The 18105-nt window shown below is 36.9% G+C and overlaps 1 protein-coding gene across 1 annotated transcript; it reads left to right on the plus strand.

Annotated features, from left to right (window-relative positions):
* Positions 1–382: 382 nt before the first annotated feature.
* On the plus strand, positions 383–17796 carry LOC129808703 (catenin delta-2). The gene is made up of 7 exons (XM_055858485.1): positions 383–1161; positions 9056–9382; positions 9465–9951; positions 11267–11619; positions 11692–12175; positions 16129–16734; positions 17217–17796. Exons 1-7 carry the CDS (start codon positions 1121–1123, stop codon positions 17619–17621), a joined length of 2703 nt encoding a protein of 900 aa, XP_055714460.1. The 5' UTR covers positions 383–1120; the 3' UTR covers positions 17622–17796.
* The last annotated feature ends 309 nt before the right edge of the window (positions 17797–18105 follow it).

Genomic DNA, 18105 nt, shown 5'->3' on the forward strand with positions numbered 1-18105 from the left:
CTTTTTTCATGTTAATTTTACCCATTTTACCCTTAAAAAGGTGTAAAATTAACATTATAAAATGTTGATATATTTTTACACCTAAAAAGTGTTAATGTTATGAGGAAAAAATGTTAATCGCACCCTCTTTTTCTTCTCAGTGTATGAGCTTCTCTTAACTAATTTTTTCTAAGAGTGTAATATCTCCCCCTTGGGGATTCAAAATAACGGAAAATGTGGTGAATACTGCAGCGCCACTATCCCAACTAAAAATGGAGCTTCCGATGGTGACCACTCAATTTTGCATTTGAATAAATGGCGTATTTCTCTGGCTGAGTGTCATCCGTCATGGGTGATTAATGTGTCAGCCACCAGATGTCTCTGTCCACCCAATGACATTTACTGACGTCGTGTCCAAACGAAAGCACCCGAGCGACAATGTTTCGATTGCTTTTCTAGCGTTTGGGTGTGAACTCTGTTGTATCTCTTTGGTGGATATTGTGTTTTATTTTTTTTTTTAGAAAAATTGTGTCAAATTGTGCCCTTTTTGCGTGTATTAAACACCTGCCCCGGGGAACATTCCACGGACTTAACCATCACATCTCCACCAAAAACAAAACAAAAAAATAAGGTGCACTCCTCTGAACAAATTCCATCCCTCTTTTCGCACAAGAAGAAGAAGAAGTGAGAGAGAGAAGATAGAAGAAAAGAAAAAAAAAACACACAACCAACAATTCACTTCGCCCAAATACATTCACAACACATTCCATACAGTGCCACAGAGAAAAGGGATTTCCACGGACAATTTCCACTTCAGGGAAATTCCATTTAGGAAAGGTCTACTGTCTCTCGGATAATCTATTTGACTCTTGAGACTTTGTGCGACAATTCAGAAGGGGGATACTCCCCTTCAAAAGAAAAACAAAAGAAAAACCAGGAAAAGGGAGACAATGCAGGTCGAAGAAGTGGCAAAGTGATCCAATGCTGAAGATTCCAGGAACTTTCCACGGAAGTGAGATTGTGAGGATAAGTCTGAAATTGTGAGAAAGAAAGAGAGACAGAGAGAGAGAGAGAGAGGATAAGAAGCAGATAAGAAATCTATCTTAAGTGAAGATCTGCCCCAGAATCCAGCGCCCAACAGATGCTGCAGGGAAAATCCAAGGAAGACATGCAGCAGTACAAGTAAGTTACCCTACCAGAGACATCATCTTCATCTTCTTCCTTCTTCTTCATATTCATCTAAATGTCATTTTGTAGAAATGTCAAAGTTAAGTAAAATTGATGGGGGGGGGGTCGTTGGAAGTTTAATGCAGGAATCTATCTGAAGAATAAGGGACCGATGATTCAATTCAATTCAATTTATTTAATTTAAAATAGGACAAACTGTCCTCTGTACAAAAGTGACCCTATACTAAAAGTAAGGTAAATTAGGAGCCTGCAGAGGCAACATGATTCAGGATAGGGTGCAGGCATTACTTATGGCCACATTAAGGACATATCTCCTTACAGCTGATGATCTTTTTGACCAATTAAAGCGAAATTTTAAGAGTAATTATTTATTTATATTTATATTTATTTTCCCAATCAAAGCCATGGTTGCGTCTGCCGCCGTCTTACCATAACCGGTCACACCAGGTAAACGGCAGAAACCCATGGTGTATTGACCGTATAAGCCAGCTCATACAATCGAGCTTCAAATGCAGATCATTTGTTACACAAAAAACATAGTAGTTTTGTATGAGACTTTAAAACAACAAAATGAATTGATCTCATTTGGTAAGGTAAGGAAAGGAAACACAGCAGGGCATAGGAATGGGATTAAGTGGCAACGGGCTTCAAGGAAGCACGTATTGTTGCCACTGAGAGAGTTCAAGAAAACCCAAGCATGCAGTGAATGTCAGAAATTAGAGACAAGAGGTGCAACGAAATTTTAAATATAATATAAAAGATGTTGAAAAATTATAAAATTTTAAGTGCATAGGGTGGACCAAGAAATTATGAATATAAAATTAAGAGAGGCGGCTTAAGTTGAAAATAAGAAAATGAAGATTAAACAAAGCAACAGAAAGTGTACAGAAACTTAAGAACTGGAAAAGTCGCCGTGTTTCCGCGCAAAACTGGCAAATCAATACCGCTAGGTGAATAGAAATCGACCATAGAGTAGATCAACAGAAACTATAAACATAATTATTAAAAAAAAAAATGGATCGAGCAGTGATAGCTACGCGAGAAAGATGCACAAACGAACACTGTACATGGGTGGGCAGAGAGAAGGCAGAAGGCCCGAGAGAGATCCCACAAGTGAGATATCGCCTGCGAAACACTCCAGCAAAAGCCACCACCACCAAAATATCATAACGCGGCAAACTCAAAGTCCACTCAAGGCCGAAAACAAACCCCAACAGGGCTAACAAAACCAAGTAGGGTACAGAAGAGCACGAGATCGACTCATTATCAGTTCCCAGCATCTCCGTACTCAGACCATAGCAGGATACGTACTCTATTTAGAAAAGTGTTATGGGGAATGGTTTGACTTCTAAGCTGTTCAGGAAGTAAATTATATAAACTGGGCCCCAGATAAGGAAAGGAGCGTTTGAACCATTCTTTTTTCGGAAATGGGACAGGAACAGTCAGACCCATTCTTAGCGCACGGACTCTTCTAGAATTTAAAAAGCCTCCCCGAATAAAAAACGTACGTAAAGTTTTATACTTGAAAGAGTAGGCTATAGGCAGTATTCTTAGGTTAAGGAAGGACTGCCACAATGAATCGAATTTACCCTTTCTAAAAGCAGCCCTAATGGCTGATCTCTGAACCATTTCGAATGGTTTAAAATTTGTAGGGAATGCTGCACCCCAAGCCGTTAATCCGTATTGCAACCTGGAGTCAATGCATGCAAAATAGAAAGCACGAGCAACGTCTTCAGAACAATAACGGCCAATCTGGAAGGCATTAGCAACAATTGGCGCGAAAGAATTCTTAAGCCTAGCAATGTGCGGCTTCCAGGATAACTTGCTATCTATGACCACACCCAAGTAAGTAACCTCATCGGTGAAAGGGATATTGATACAAGCATCACCGCAATTCGAATTACACAATGGCGAGTGACAAATTAGAGTTTCATCATTATCACACGATGTGGGCAGAAAAAAACGGATAGCTCTCGATTTATTGCTTAGAATAAGGGAATGATTGTCCAACCATAGTCTAATCAACTTGATGTCATCGTGCACTTTATTATTGACTTCGTTCCAAGAATCACCCCTGAATATTAATACCAAATCGTCTGCATAAGCTAGAATTCTACAATTAAGGTTAAGTTGCAACAAGCCATTTAGGTAAATTAAGAATAGTACACTCAAAAAAATCCACGGTTAAATGGGTATGTAAAACAGGGTTTGTCTATCAAACTGATGCCAAACCCTGTTTCAACCTAAACGTGGCAAGGTTTGACGTACAAGTATTTTTTAAACCCTGTTTCAACCAAACCCTGAAAAGGTAGAAAGTCAAATCCTGTTATGGATATTGATTTACCTTGCCGTCAGTAAACCTTGGCAGGAATGAAGACCAATCCTCGTCACGATTATATTTTAAACCCTGTTTTCGTCAAACCCTGGCAAGAGTAAACCATAATCCTTGTCAGGGGTATATTTTAAAACCTTTTTCTCAGTAAACCTTGGCAAGAATGAAGACCAATCCTCGCCATGTTTATACCTTAAACCCTGTTTCGTCAAACCCTGGAAGGAGTATGGCTTAACCCGTAACACGGGTTACATTCAATCCTTGTTTCCATCAACCCCTGGCAAGCGGAAAAACAACCCTTGTCATGAGTTTATTCAAATCTCGCCTCTTTCAACCCCTGGATGACTATTTTTAACCCTTGTTAAGATTAAAATCAAATTTACTTGGAAAATAATTAAATAAAACTAGAAATGCTTATTGTAATATTTTGCATCACTAAGGAAATAAAAAGTAACGGCTAGATTAAAAAGTTTATACTTTAGTCGTTATTTTCTTATTTTCTCAGTAAAGAAAAATATTATAAAAGGAATTTCTAAGCCTTATTTAATTGTTTTACATGTAAATTTGACTTAAATTTTAACAATGATTGAAAAATGATCTCCAAGAAGTTTACTTAAGTGAGATTTGAATTTCTCATAGACATACATCAGTGTAGAAGTAGTATATAAAAAATTATAATTAGGTTAAGTAATCATTTAGAATTTATTACAATAAAATGGTACTTGTTTCTCTAACAATATAACATTATAATTCCTTATTTTACTATTAAATAATTACAATTTAACACAAATATAAGAATTTATAACTCCTAGTTATTTCAATACTTTAAATTTTATTATATTATTATTTTTTAAGGTATCGTAAAAATATCTGTTATTTAAAGCTTTTTTAAACAATATTGGCAAAAACTAGGGAGTAAATTTTACAACAGCATGAGAAAAGTTTTTTTTTTCAAAATAATTAAGCAAAACTTTCAACTGTCAAGAAAAATTGACAGTATTTGTTTACCTATATTCTTTTTCAATATTTAATCTTATCTCAATGAAAAATAAATAAATATATCTAGATTACCTTAACAGCTTTATGGCGTCTACACACTAGTAGATTTTTTTTTAAATGCCTTTTTTTGAAAAATTCTGACGTTTCTACCTACAAGGATATGGGAAATTTGCTTTAAAAAGGCATTTTTAAAAAAATTTCTAATAGTAGAAATACTAGTAGAAAAAAACACACTAGTAGAAATTTTTTGTAGTATTGCAACTTTAAAAAAAAATATACATATTCTTTGATAACAAAGTACAACATGTGAAGAATATTTTCTCATCTCAAAGCTTCAAGCCAGTGAGAAACTTTAGAATAGAGCCTTTACAAATTTATTTAAAGCCAATTGAAAAGCATCAACTTTAAAAGCTCTTTTTAAAATCTCAATTTGTGAGATCTATATGCAAATTTTTTCGAAAACTAATGCATCAATTTCATCGAAAATTTGCATACTTCTAGAGTCGATTGTTTAAAACTTAAACAAGGATTTGTTTTTTTCCTTGATCATACCTTATTTTGTACGGCGAAATGTAGTGTAAAATACGTCATTTTTTTCTTTTAAATAATGCTATTGAAAACAAATTTCATGTTTTTAAACTTTCGTTGAAATATAACTTTTACTCAACTGCTAAAAGCAAATATTTAGTTTTCTGATTTCAGAGAAAAATTATGTGAGTTATGTCTCCGAAAATCATTTTAAAAGATCAGCCTCTTAAAATTTGTAAATGAAAATTTTAGAAAATATTGTTCTAATGTTGTACTTTTATGTTTCAGAGTTGGATTTGAAGAAATATTCTTTATAATATTTAAAAAAAATTAAAGAGGGCATATTTTTTGGTTTCTGAAACCTACGTAATTCCTTAAATTAATCAATCCTGCTTCAGCCTGCACCACTTCAAAGGATGTGTAAGTTAGGACGGTGACAATTATTTTATTTCGCACTTTCCACTGCTCCCTGGCGTGATTCTGCTCTCTCCTCTTGAAATTTTAAGTAGAATTTCCATGTTTCAGTATGATCCTCTCGTTCGAACTTCTGCAAATCTGGAGTTCCGACATCTAAGAAAAAATGGTAACATAAACTAAAATTACAAATTTATCTTAACCGTTTAGACATGTAGATAGATAGATAGATGTTTATTCATTAGCAATAAATGAGGCTAAATCCCGTGGAAAATAGAAAACGTATAAAACGGTTAACTCGAGATTAAAAAAAAGAAGTTAAAACCGTTAAAACGTAATCTTGACACAGTTTAAAATTCAAAAGTCTTTAGAATATTTTGTGGTGAACAGCATTTCACAGTTTTTTCACTAAAATCACGAGAAATTTTATCGATTTTTTTTTTAGAAAATAAAGATAAAGATAAGAAAATAATAATTTTTAAAAGTTCGTGAAAATCCCGTTAAAAATACAGAAAACGCCGCACTTTAACTTTGGATGCGCACACTTTGCACCAATACTAACCGTGGCAAGGATGAAAATCAACCCTTAAGATATTAAAACACGGTTATAACTCAAGGTTAAAACAGGGGTAAAATCTTAATCTTGACACGGTTTAAAATTTAGGCGTACGGAAAATCCTCAGTGAACAGCATTTTCACGCTTTTCCCACTAACACCTTCAAGAATTTCACCGATATTTTTTATGAAATTTAATTTCTCACTGTTTATTTAGGCATTGATGGTGGAAAATTGGGATAAATTCTGTGAAAACTTGTGAAAATGCCGCACAATGGCTTTAGACGCGCACACATTGCACCAATACTAACCGTGGCAAGGATGAAAATCAACCCTTGAGAGATTAAAACACGGTTAACTCAAGGTTAAAACAGGGGTAAAATCCTAATCTTGACAGGGTTTAAAATTTAGGCGTGCGGATAATCCTCAGTGAACAGAATTTTCACGCTTTTTCCACTAAAATCTTCAAGAATTTCACCGAGATTTTTTTAGAAAATATATTGCTCACCATTTATTTACACATTTACGGTAAAATTGACCCTAAATTCATTGAAAATCTCATGAAAAAGAGAGAAAACTCCGCACTTTGATTCTTGACGCGCACGTTTGGTTACAAACTTGAAAAGAAAATTAAGCACCACTTACCACAGAACTTTTCACAATTTACTCTTCTTGTCGCTGATATGTCCCTGGGTGGTCACTGTGGGGGCTCATATTGAGCCCCAATCCCAGAAATGTCAACGCGAATGCCTCCATTCTTTGAGGCACACTGACACTTTGAGGCACTAAACACCTTTTTTCTCTTACTGATTCCACTTGACAAGTTTACACGAGAAACCCTTAAATGCATTAAGAATCTCGCCATGATAGAAATATAAAACCATTCAAACCTTGCGCAAGATTTAAACCGATGTGTTAAGGTTAATAGTGAAATCCTTCACTAAAAAAAGGATTTAAAATTGCTGAAACAGGGTTAACTCATGTTTACAGTTTAAAACCTTTTTAAAATTAAACCGTGGCTAACCCTGTTTATAGTCGATTTTAAACCTTGCCTCAAATAAGCTCTTTTCTGAGTGTAGGGGTCCCAGAACTGTACCCTGGGGAACACCATGCTCCAAGGCTCCAAAATTACTCATAGTGCCATTTACACGCACAGACTGTGTTCTGCCAGAGAGATAGGACTTAAAAATATCAAACCCAATCCCATTAATTCCCAGCAACGAAAGTATCATTAGCAACTTAGAGTGGTTAACCGTATCAAAAGCCTTTTCTTTCATTTCAATTTTCAATTTCTTTCATTTAGTTTCATTCGATATATCCAAATGAATTTATCGGGAAAATCCCTAAATTACCGGAAAATATGTGATTTTTCTAACCGTGTAAAATTCATAACTTGTGGCTTCTTTTACGAACTTGTGGCCACAATTTTAAATTATATAAAACAAACTTAGTAATAAAATAATTTTAATACAAAAGAAAATAAAAGTATTTTAGGTACTTTCACAGATTTTTATTATTTTGTTTAACAAATTTTCATAATTTCTCAAATATTTTTCTCATAATAGTCGGATACTACTAATATTGATCCTCCCCGCAGAGGCTAGTATTCCAATCAGACTTTCGTGATGGAAAAGCTACATTTGGCTGCATGAAGAACCCACTTTATAATATCCTCCTCTGCCTGGGTCTCTTAGGGCACTGTGAAAGCCTCCGTGATCTGATGTTTCTTCCGGAGACTTTCCGAAAACTTTAACGCAGAGTTTGTGAGGGAATGTGGTATAGCTGGAATGACTGGAATACTTTGGTCGTGATCATTCTATTCTCAATGCTTCTCAATGTCCCTTTTTCATCCTTTTAGTTCAATAATGAGGCTTTTCTCTTGTTTTTTTCGTGTTTTTCATTCTTCTGAGAGGGAAAAAGGAGAAAAAGTTAGGTTATTTACAACAAAATGCAAGTTCATGGAAAAAATCAATAAGATCATTCACATCACTCATTTGTAAACAATTTTATGTTATAATTTCAACACTTACCTTAAATTTTATTCAATTTTTGCTAGAAAACTCAAATTCACTGAATCAAAATAACACGATTGGCAACTCGCTAAAGCAAACCTCTGAGACAGAAAAAAGTTGTCAATTTGTTGCATAGTGTAATTATTCCTCATTTTTCACGACTGAGGCATATTTTAAGAATCCAGTGAATGATTCTAGAAGACAATTAGACAGTTATAAATGCGAAAAATGACTAAAATCTTAGAAAAATTGCAATAGTAAACAATGAAATTTTGACAGTTATCACACAAATTTTCCAATACACAAATTTCATTACTATTGAAGAGTTTCTTGACTATCTTTTAGGGATCAAGGACACAAGAGTTGAGTAGACTCAATCGTCAAGGTTTCGTTAGGTCAGGAGGCTTCAAGCTTTATAGTCGGTTCAATTTCTCCTTTTGTGCTATCTCTCTCATTTAGTCAGAGTTGATTATCTTATTATCTCCAGGAAGACCCTTATCAGGAGCTCCTGGATAATTCATCCCTTACGTGCTCTGACTATATATCACACATTAACCTGAGAGATACCGGATTACTCCTTGTGAGGTCTTTGCTTATCCCAATTATCACATAAAGGGGCTACTTTTTTCTACTTTTTTTTCTATTTATCTTTAATTTATTCTTTTTATCTATATTTTTTTGATCAGTGATCTTCTTTTTTCTCCTTTCCTAGTAACCTAGTAACCTAGTGACCTAGTGACCTAGTAACGTAGTATCTCTTTTGTTTTTCTTTTTCAAAAAGTGTAAGAATAGTCATAAAAGTGTCTTTAAATGCATGGTTTTTTAGAGATACAGCGCGGTTTACCAGATCTGAAATTACTGTATCATGCAGAATAGTAAGTAACCATACTAGGGTTAACTTACTTAAGTGGCCATTTACGTGCCTCTAAGAGACAAGGTCTACGGTAGATGTTAGAATTCAAATCATCGATTCATCTATCCTTTTCTCCTTCATCCTTTATTAGAAGAAAGAATCCTGTATCTATCTATTTGGTGTGAATGATTATAGAATGCGCCAATCGGAGGCAGTTGGTCAGCCATCGTATCATCACAATCACAGCAATGGCCATTCGGATCATTCACCGAATTCGTCGCATCTGTCGCTGTTGGCCGAGGAGGAGGGTCAGTTGATAGGGAGCCGGGGTCACCATCAACACCACAAAGGTGCCACAACTCAGCAAGTGACAACAGTTACAAAAGTTGTGAGAGAGGTTAAACATCTGCCCAATACCTCATCACTGGACTATGTCTCAATGCCGTTGGATGTGCAATCATTGGGTGATACAGATGAGCCATCAGTTGACTATGTCACCATGCCACTAGGACTCTTTCCTAGGTTAGAAAATCATCTGCTTTGTCTTTGTACCATTTTTTGTTTTGTTTTTGAGGTTATATAGCCCAGTTGTGTCTCTTGGTAGATCGCAGTACGTTCAGTACAATCATATGGAACAGCCACATCATATTTATGTTCATGGTTGCTCAAGTGGTCAAAATAGCGATGGTGTACCATTCCATGCTCACTATTCTGACTACGATGCCTATGCACCGCAGTATGCCAATGCACCCGAAGCTGTCCTAACATTTGCCAGTGGTGCACCTGGTGACGGTACAGATGCCTCATCGAGGACACCACCATCACCAAGTGATCAGTCAACATCACCGACACAGTTGCTGGGACAGAGTGGACAGGGGGCACTCGATGAGGCTGCTGGTGGTTACCATTTGCAGTCTGGCTACGATGATATGCCCGATTACCATTTGAGTCCGTCACCACGGGGCCTGGATCGGTACGGTGATGAGGCTGCTCAAATGGCCTACGGATATATCTCAGCGTCACCGTATGTGGCTGCAGGGAGGGCAGCATTGGTCTACGAAGCACCACCCGACACTGAAGGACACATCAAGGTAATTGTTTTTCATCTGTTCCCTTCAATAGCCGTACTCACTATGGCGCTGTTATCTTGTAATATCGTTATCTCGTTATCTCGTTATGTTCTCGTAATAGCCGTACTCACTATGGCGTTGTTATCTCGTAATCTGCGTAATCTGTTATCTTGTTATAATTTTTCGAGAACATACGAGATAACGAGATAACGATATTACAAGATAACAGCGCCATAGTGAGTACGGCTAATGTATTTTATAAATGAAAAATTATAACAAGATAACAGATTACGGAGATTACGAGATAACAACGCCATAGTGAGTACGGCTAATGAAATTACTTAGGAAAATTAAAAAAAAAAAAAGAGAATGCTACCATGTTCCCGGAAGAATTTCCACTTGTCGTACTTCGGAGGATGCTCGGCAAGAATATCTAGTGCACTATCCCAAGGTACAGTTCCCAATCTGGGAAGAATATTTCACATAGATTTCCACAAGAAATCTTCTGCTGTATTTCCCGGAAAACTGTAAGATCCTTTTGTCAAGTGATATAACCGGGGAGGGTCGTTGAAGTCTTTCTGCTTTTCCGCGGAAAAATTTCCGCGGAGAAAATTTTTGTCCAAATGTAGGGAAAAAAATAGGGAATCTTTCTCAATTGAATCTCCAGGAAAGGCCTCTGAATTTCATCTGTGTCGTCATGTAGAATTTTCTCAAGATTTTCTTATTAATTCCAAATGATGATAAATTTATTTGATTATCATTTTTTTTCTAGAGATATTTCCTGTACTTCTTGCTAAATTCTCTGCTTGAAGGATATCTCGGCTGAAGTATATCCTTAAGTCTCTCTTTTTATCTCCAAAAATAAACAATTTTTTAACAAATTTTAGCTCTCATTCCGTTCAGTGTAGTGACTCACCCTTCACAATGTTTTGTTCTTGGTATCCCCAGTATTTCTTTTCTACGATTTTACAATTCTAGACATATTCTACGATTGTTGTTTTAGTTGAAAATGTAATTTGGCTTATCATTATCTATTGCGAAATTATGAGAAAGAATTATTCTGTAATTCCACTTGATTCTAGCAATTCTTTTGAATTTCAGTTATAACTTGAATGAGAATCATTTGAGATTCTATCAGAATCTTACGAGTGATTCCGTGGATTCTATGGATTCTAACGGAAAAAAATTTGTCGGTATTTCAAATTTGAGAGTAACTCCTTGGTACTTAAGCCTTTTGCCAATTCTTTCTTTGTTTTTGTGTTTTATCACAGGAGGCTATTGGCTCCCATTTAGACCACTAGCTAGCAATTTATTTAACAAAATGTTTTCGTCCTAGGATTCCCACAATGGTCCACCTGGTGGTGGTCGTTTGTATGGTACAGAAGAGGAACTGCAGCAACATCTGTCGGCTCTATCGGTCCATGGACATGCCCTTTTGGCCGGTGATGGTGTTGCATCACCAGCTGCTGGACTCGATGATGAACAGCGACGTGTACGGTGGAGAGATCCAAATTTAACCGAAGTTATAGGTTTTCTTGCTAATTCATCGGCCATTGTTAAAGCCAATGCAGCTGCCTATTTGCAACATCTCTGCTACATGGATGATCCAAATAAACAGAGAACCCGAACACTTGGTGGTATTCCACCACTTGTTGCACTCCTTGAGCACGATAATGGCGATGTTTACAGGTTAGAAGGACCATTATCACGTCTCTCTCAGTGTGTTCTTTTTCTGACTTTTGGTTGCTTTTTCTTTCGTAGAAATGCATGTGGTGCCCTACGAAATTTGTCATATGGCCGACAAAATGATGAAAATAAGCGAGCTATAAAGGCAGCTGGTGGTATTGGGGCACTAATAGCACTTCTGCGTCGAACAACTGAGAGTGAGGTTAAGGAATTGGTGACAGGTGTCATATGGAATATGTCATCGTGCGAAGATCTCAAGCGTGCCATCATTGATGATGGTGTTAGCGTTATTGTTACCTTCGTCATCATTCCACACAGTGGCTGGGATGCCGTTAATCCAGGTGAAACGTGCTGGAGTACAGTTTTCCGAAATGCCAGTGGTGTATTGCGCAATGTTAGTTCAGCTGGTGAATATGCACGTACACGATTGCGTGAATGTGAAGGACTTGTCGATTCTCTGCTTCATGTCATCCGGACGGCAATTGATAAGTCCAATATTGGTAATAAAATTGTCGAAAATTGCGTATGTATCCTGCGAAATCTCTCCTATAGATGTCAGGTTAGTAAAAAAAAAATCCTCTACAGTAGACTCTCTCTCAATCGGGAATATGGGGCAAAATGTCATCCGGTTTAGCGATTGAATTTAGCGTCAAAGCCTTTGTAAATTCCACAAAAAGTGCTCAATTATAAAGAATCACGATAAAATAGGAAGAACTAGGGGGAAAGTGACCATGCTTGATACGATCCAAGCTTGATAATAACTACAGTCGAGTTCCTCAAATTTGAACTCCTCAAATTTGAACGACAGTTGAGTTCAAAATGTAAAATTTGAGGTTATGTGAAGAAAGTTTTGCGTGAGTGCCATTTTTCTCTGGTATTTCCTCAATATTATCGTTTTATATTAACTTCCGCAACAAATTTAATTTATTTCACAATAAATTACATCGATATATTCTATAAAGTTGTTTATCTTAATTGACGGAAAGTACATTTCACATGAATTCCGTTACGTTTTTGAAAATATCGTTCAAATTTGAGGAGTGAGAAATGTCATCTATACCCCCCAAATGTTCAAATTTGAGGAACTCTACTGTAATTCTTTCCTACGTTAATCAATAATTGTGACTTATGGCAATATATTTGAGTAGCTGGTCCTAAGCCACACATTTCCTTAAAAAATTAGGATCCTAGCTCTTTTTTTCTAGCTTCAGGAAACAAAAATCAAAAATAGGCCCAAAACTGTAATTTCGATACATTATATTTCATAAGTTTTTTCTTAATTAATGTCGCTGTTCAGGAAATCTACTATCATAGACACATAGAGGGTTCATCAGTATTGATATTTATGTAAAAATATTTTTACTTGGTGGACACTGTTTTTGTGGGTGGTAACAAATTCATAAATTCTACTTGTGTCCATCCTATATTTTAAGAAAGGTCCATGAATGATAATTTATATGTGGCAACTCTATCATTAGATGTGATTCTTTAATAATCACATCTATTGCAATTCTTCAATTTTATCGACAACTAGAAATTACTAAGTAAAACACTTAAAGTCGATTAACAAAAGTAATCTGATTCTATTAGACATCAGTTGAGTAATTATGAAAGCAAATTCGCATAATTTTTGCATAAAAACAATTCTTTTGTGTGTACAAACCGCATATGCACTGAAAGAATCACATCGTTCATAAACTCCTACAGCATACAACTGATTTTTGAGTATTGTCTACATAACCTCACTTTTATGTTATTGTTTTTCGCGTCAAAGAAAAAAGATTGTCCGTAAAAAGTTGTAAAATATAGTGCTACAAAGTAAGGTAAGTTTATTGTAATTAGTTTACGAGATAAAAAAAAAACATTCTATTTCATTAATTTATGCAGAAATGGAGAAAAACAAATAAAAGGCAGAAGACGCAGCACTACCGATGAGGCAGCCATGCAGGCAGCTCTAGGAAATTCTCCAAGGCAGGCTGAGAATTAAGGACGCTTCAGCCTTTGGAATACCGCTTCCTTGTTAGTCTCTTCCACAGATTCTTATGCAAAAATCGTTCCGCAAGATGCGATAATTCGCAAACCAATCCCGAAATGATGCAGGAGGCAAGTACGGAAGATGCGATAGTCGAAGAGGTTAGTCGACAAGATGAAGTAGTGGTCCAAGAGAGCAATGAAGAAGATGAGGTGTCACAGGAGACAAGGATGAAGATAATAGAGATGCTGATGAAGTTCTTGACTTATCGGTTTCTCGACAAATTTATTCATATTCAGACTCAAAGAATCCTCAAACTGGTACCGAGCCCCCCAAGTTCCTCAAAACAGAGCAGAAGTTTGGAATCGACACTAGGCACAGGGCCCCAGAATTTCACAGGAAGGAAGATATGGAGAGGAAATAACCACATGGAAGAGAATAAGTGCATTAATTAGAATTGTTTTAATAATGCAATAAACTAAAAAAATGTACTATAATGCATTTTTTTTTTTTGGATAAACTGTGTTGTTGGGTGATCTTACAGAGGGTCAACAGTGCATGCAGGAAATTCCAACGAAGTCATTATATTCCACGGAGAGCTCAATGGTTTCAGGGTTCTGTTGATTTCTTTCAAGATAGCACGTGTTCCATCTAATCTACAATCTCTTTTCTCCAGAAAGTCACCTATAGAAGAATCACAGATCTCCAGGGCAAGGATATTTTGCTCATCTTGGCTCTTTTATATGCCCTCCTGAAGCCCACAATGTTCGGATGTCTTAGCAGACACGATTTCTTTTAGACCAATTGAAAAGCAATTAAGACGCTTAACTGCCCCTTATGATCTCACAACATCCTTACTCGGGATCCTGTTCATGTGATAGACCTTAATCTGTCCAGATGGGGAATTTTCAGTGGTGTGTCTCTAAAGAAGTTTCTCGAGGACCTCGAGGATTACCGGTTTTGCTGAGGAACGGCGGAACGCGGAGCTGATGTAGTCTACCTATTCCATTTGTTTCCAGTCACATATTAACTTAAAAACTTTATAACTCGGGAAAATTTGGAGAAATCAGGAATTTCCGCGAAGTTATTCACCAGATGTTTTTATTTTCCTATGTCAATTAACATAACCTTTAATTCCTGTTGTCAGAATTTTAGGATTGCCAGAGTGACATTTTCATGGACTCGAAGTGAAAAAATGGCTTTCGCTAGTGCTCTGATGTTATAAAAACACGGCTTAGAAAAATTACATAAAAATGGTTTCAAAACTAATAACTAGTCGTGCAATCAATTTTAGCAGATAGATTAGAGTTCTGTCTAAATATTGATGTGCAATTTTTTTTATCCGGTGAAATTTTTACAGTGAAAATGGGCCTCCGAATGGTGGAAACAATCATTATACAGGAAGGCCCATTACCCGACCTGTATAAAAGTCGTCTCTGAATTTTCATTTTCTTCTTGAGGAAAATCTAAGGATTTCCAGGCACAATTTGAGGTGGAATTATGAACCTAATAAGTGATGCATTTTTTTTGTCACAGTGGAAGAATCGCTTCGGTTTGTGTGTTAATCAGAAAAAAATCATAAACCTTGGACATCATTTTACAGTATCAAGCATGGTCACTTTCCCCTACAGCGAATTTGAGCAAATTAGCTTCATAATTAAGCGTGAAAACTGTCAACAAAATTTGACGCCCGATTGAAAAAGAGCCGATTGAGTGAGAGTCTACTGTAAATAAAAATTTCATTAATTACAGTGCCCGCTTCGTAATCCGGATGATTGGGAGACAATTTGACAGATGTCCGCTTCGTAATCCGGATGGATTTTTTGAATTTGTTCAACGTCTTGAAAATATAATACAAGGTTTTTTTCCGAGAATTAGAATAAAAGTTTTAAAGAAGTTTAAAAAGACATAATTAGAGAATTCTATGCTATTATACAGTAGACTCTTCGATATCCAGCACTTCGATATCCGGGTGACAGCTGCCAAACACTGGCGGTTGATATATTCAAAATTATTTTCACTAAACATGAAGTTTGTCCAAAGTGAATTAAAGTATTAATTAACATTGTATCGAAGTTTTTAATACATAATTGTGATAAAAAATGAACCATAAGCACACCATGAAGAAAATTCTCTTTTTCATTGTCAGACAGAAAATAAATTCACACTGCACAAAATAGAAAAACCGTTGATCATTCAAAAAACCTAAATGTCATTTTGTCCCCCAGTTAGCCGGATATCGAAGAGTCTACTGTACTTCATTTATTGAACAAAAACTTCACAGGATAATTCATTCTCATTGCTGAACACACATGCATACATAACCTCAAAATGATTTAAAAATGTAACTGTCGATAACTCGTCCGGATTACGCCGATCCGGATTAGAGAGCGTGCACTGTATGTAGCTTTTTTGACCTCAAACATTTTCATTTAACGGTTTTGTTCAACTTCAAACGGTACTGGCTCACCGTGTGACATATAGGCATCGGGTGTAGTCACAATGATCGATCTCTTTTTTCTTTTTAATTCTGTTTGCAGGAAGTCGAAGATCCAAATTACGATCATCATCCACTTCCGGCAGCTTTTGGTGGCAATCGCAATTCATCGGGCACGAAGGCATCGGCATCAGAGAATCTGGGATGCTTTGGTGCCAGTCGCAAGAAGAAGGATGTTTCTGGTGGTGGTGGGGCAGGAGATAAGGCATCAGCATCAGCATCAACATTGACATCAAGACCCAGACCCGAATCAACAAAGGGCTATGAACTCCTGTGGCAACCGGATGTTGTACAGAGTTACCTCACCCTCCTGCAGAGTTGTTCAAATCCCGAAACACTCGAAGCAGCTGCTGGTGCCCTTCAGAATCTAGCAGCATGCTACTGGCAACCAAGTATTGAGATAAGGGCGGCCGTTAGGAAGGAGAAGGGTCTGCCGATTTTGGTGGAATTGTTGAGAATGGAAGTTGATCGGGTGGTATGTGCTGTGGCAACGGCACTTAGAAATTTGGCCATTGATCAACGCAATAAGGAACTCATTGGGAAGTATGCAATGCGAGATTTAGTACAGAAATTACCATCGGGAAATCCACAACATGATCAGGGTACATCAGATGATACCATTGCAGCTGTTCTGGCAACACTCAATGAGGTATTAAATCTTTCATCATTATCATTTTTCTTTTTTGCAACTGTTTATCCACTTTGGGATCGATCTCAAGGTGTTCCAAGGGGTTTTTTTTCGTAACAATCTTGCTTGTACTAAGAACCCGTCGCTACTCCTTCATCCTTGCGAACTAGATGATCAGCTCACTAGAGCCTATTGAGGCGTATTTTCTTGGTTGTATAGTAGGGCGTTTCAACTAGAAAAAAAATTTTTTTGGCACTATTCTCACGGTGCTGTATTTGATGAGACAAGAAAGTTTTTCTTCTACGATGATCCTTCCTAACCGTTTCTAGAAGAACCAGATCGACCAGATTCCTTATTCGTTAGCCTCAGGCTCGTGATTTACCCCCTTGGAGCTATGCTATTACAGATATTTAACTCTTTGCCAAAAATTCAGTTTCTGTTCTCTCAGAAAAACAAAAAAAAAAAACTAAAATGGTTCTTTTTTCTTGTGTCCATCTTGCCAGGTGATAAAGAAAAATGCAGAATTTAGTCGATCTCTGCTGGATGCAGGTGGAGTTGAACGTCTGATGAATATCACGAGGCAACGTCAGAAGTATACGCCACGTGTTACAAAATTCACTGGTCAGGTGCTGTTTACCATGTGGCAACATCAGGAATTGCGTGATGTGTACAAGAAGCACGGATGGCGAGAGCAGGATTTCGTGACGAAGACCGTGGCAGCCCGAAATGCCACACCAAATTCCCCAAATAACGCCAATAGTACCCTAAATCGGCCAATGGCGTCACAGAGTGGTACACGATATGAGGATCGTACGATAAAACGGACACCGGCACCAAGGAACAATGGGGCACCACAGCGTCCACCCCAGGCACCCCTGTACCAACGTCCTCAGTCACACAGCAACTGAGCCAATGGGACACGGATCGCAGTAGGAAGTTCCACAAGATGTGGTACATCTTCTGGAACAGTATCCTCATATTCCCACTCTCTCAACACTCATTTCTAACTTGTAATAGTTCGAACGCAATATTTATATACATACAATTACTTATTAAAAAGAAAAAGTTAATGTAATAGCACAACTGGGAGAGTCTTTTTCTTTTTTTTTTTTGTCGCCATTTTGAAGAGTTCGCCATATCTGCAAGGTTTCAGTTAAAATTCTACTAAAAATCAAATTTCCAACCGATTTTGATGATCTCGACGGTTTTTGGACAGCTGAGAAAATTCTCTAATAGGAGACTTAAAAAGAAAAGGGGGTTTCCTTAGAAGAAGCTACTGAAAAGCTCCTTTAAACTTTCTCTAATGAACATTCTTAGTTCTCCATCTGCAAGCTTTCAGGTAAAATTCTACCAAAAATCCAATTTCCAACCGATTTTGATTATTTTGACGGT

Source organism: Phlebotomus papatasi, chromosome 5 (assembly GCF_024763615.1).
Source record: "Phlebotomus papatasi isolate M1 chromosome 5, Ppap_2.1, whole genome shotgun sequence".
In the NCBI taxonomy this organism is placed as follows: Eukaryota; Metazoa; Arthropoda; class Insecta; order Diptera; family Psychodidae; genus Phlebotomus; species Phlebotomus papatasi.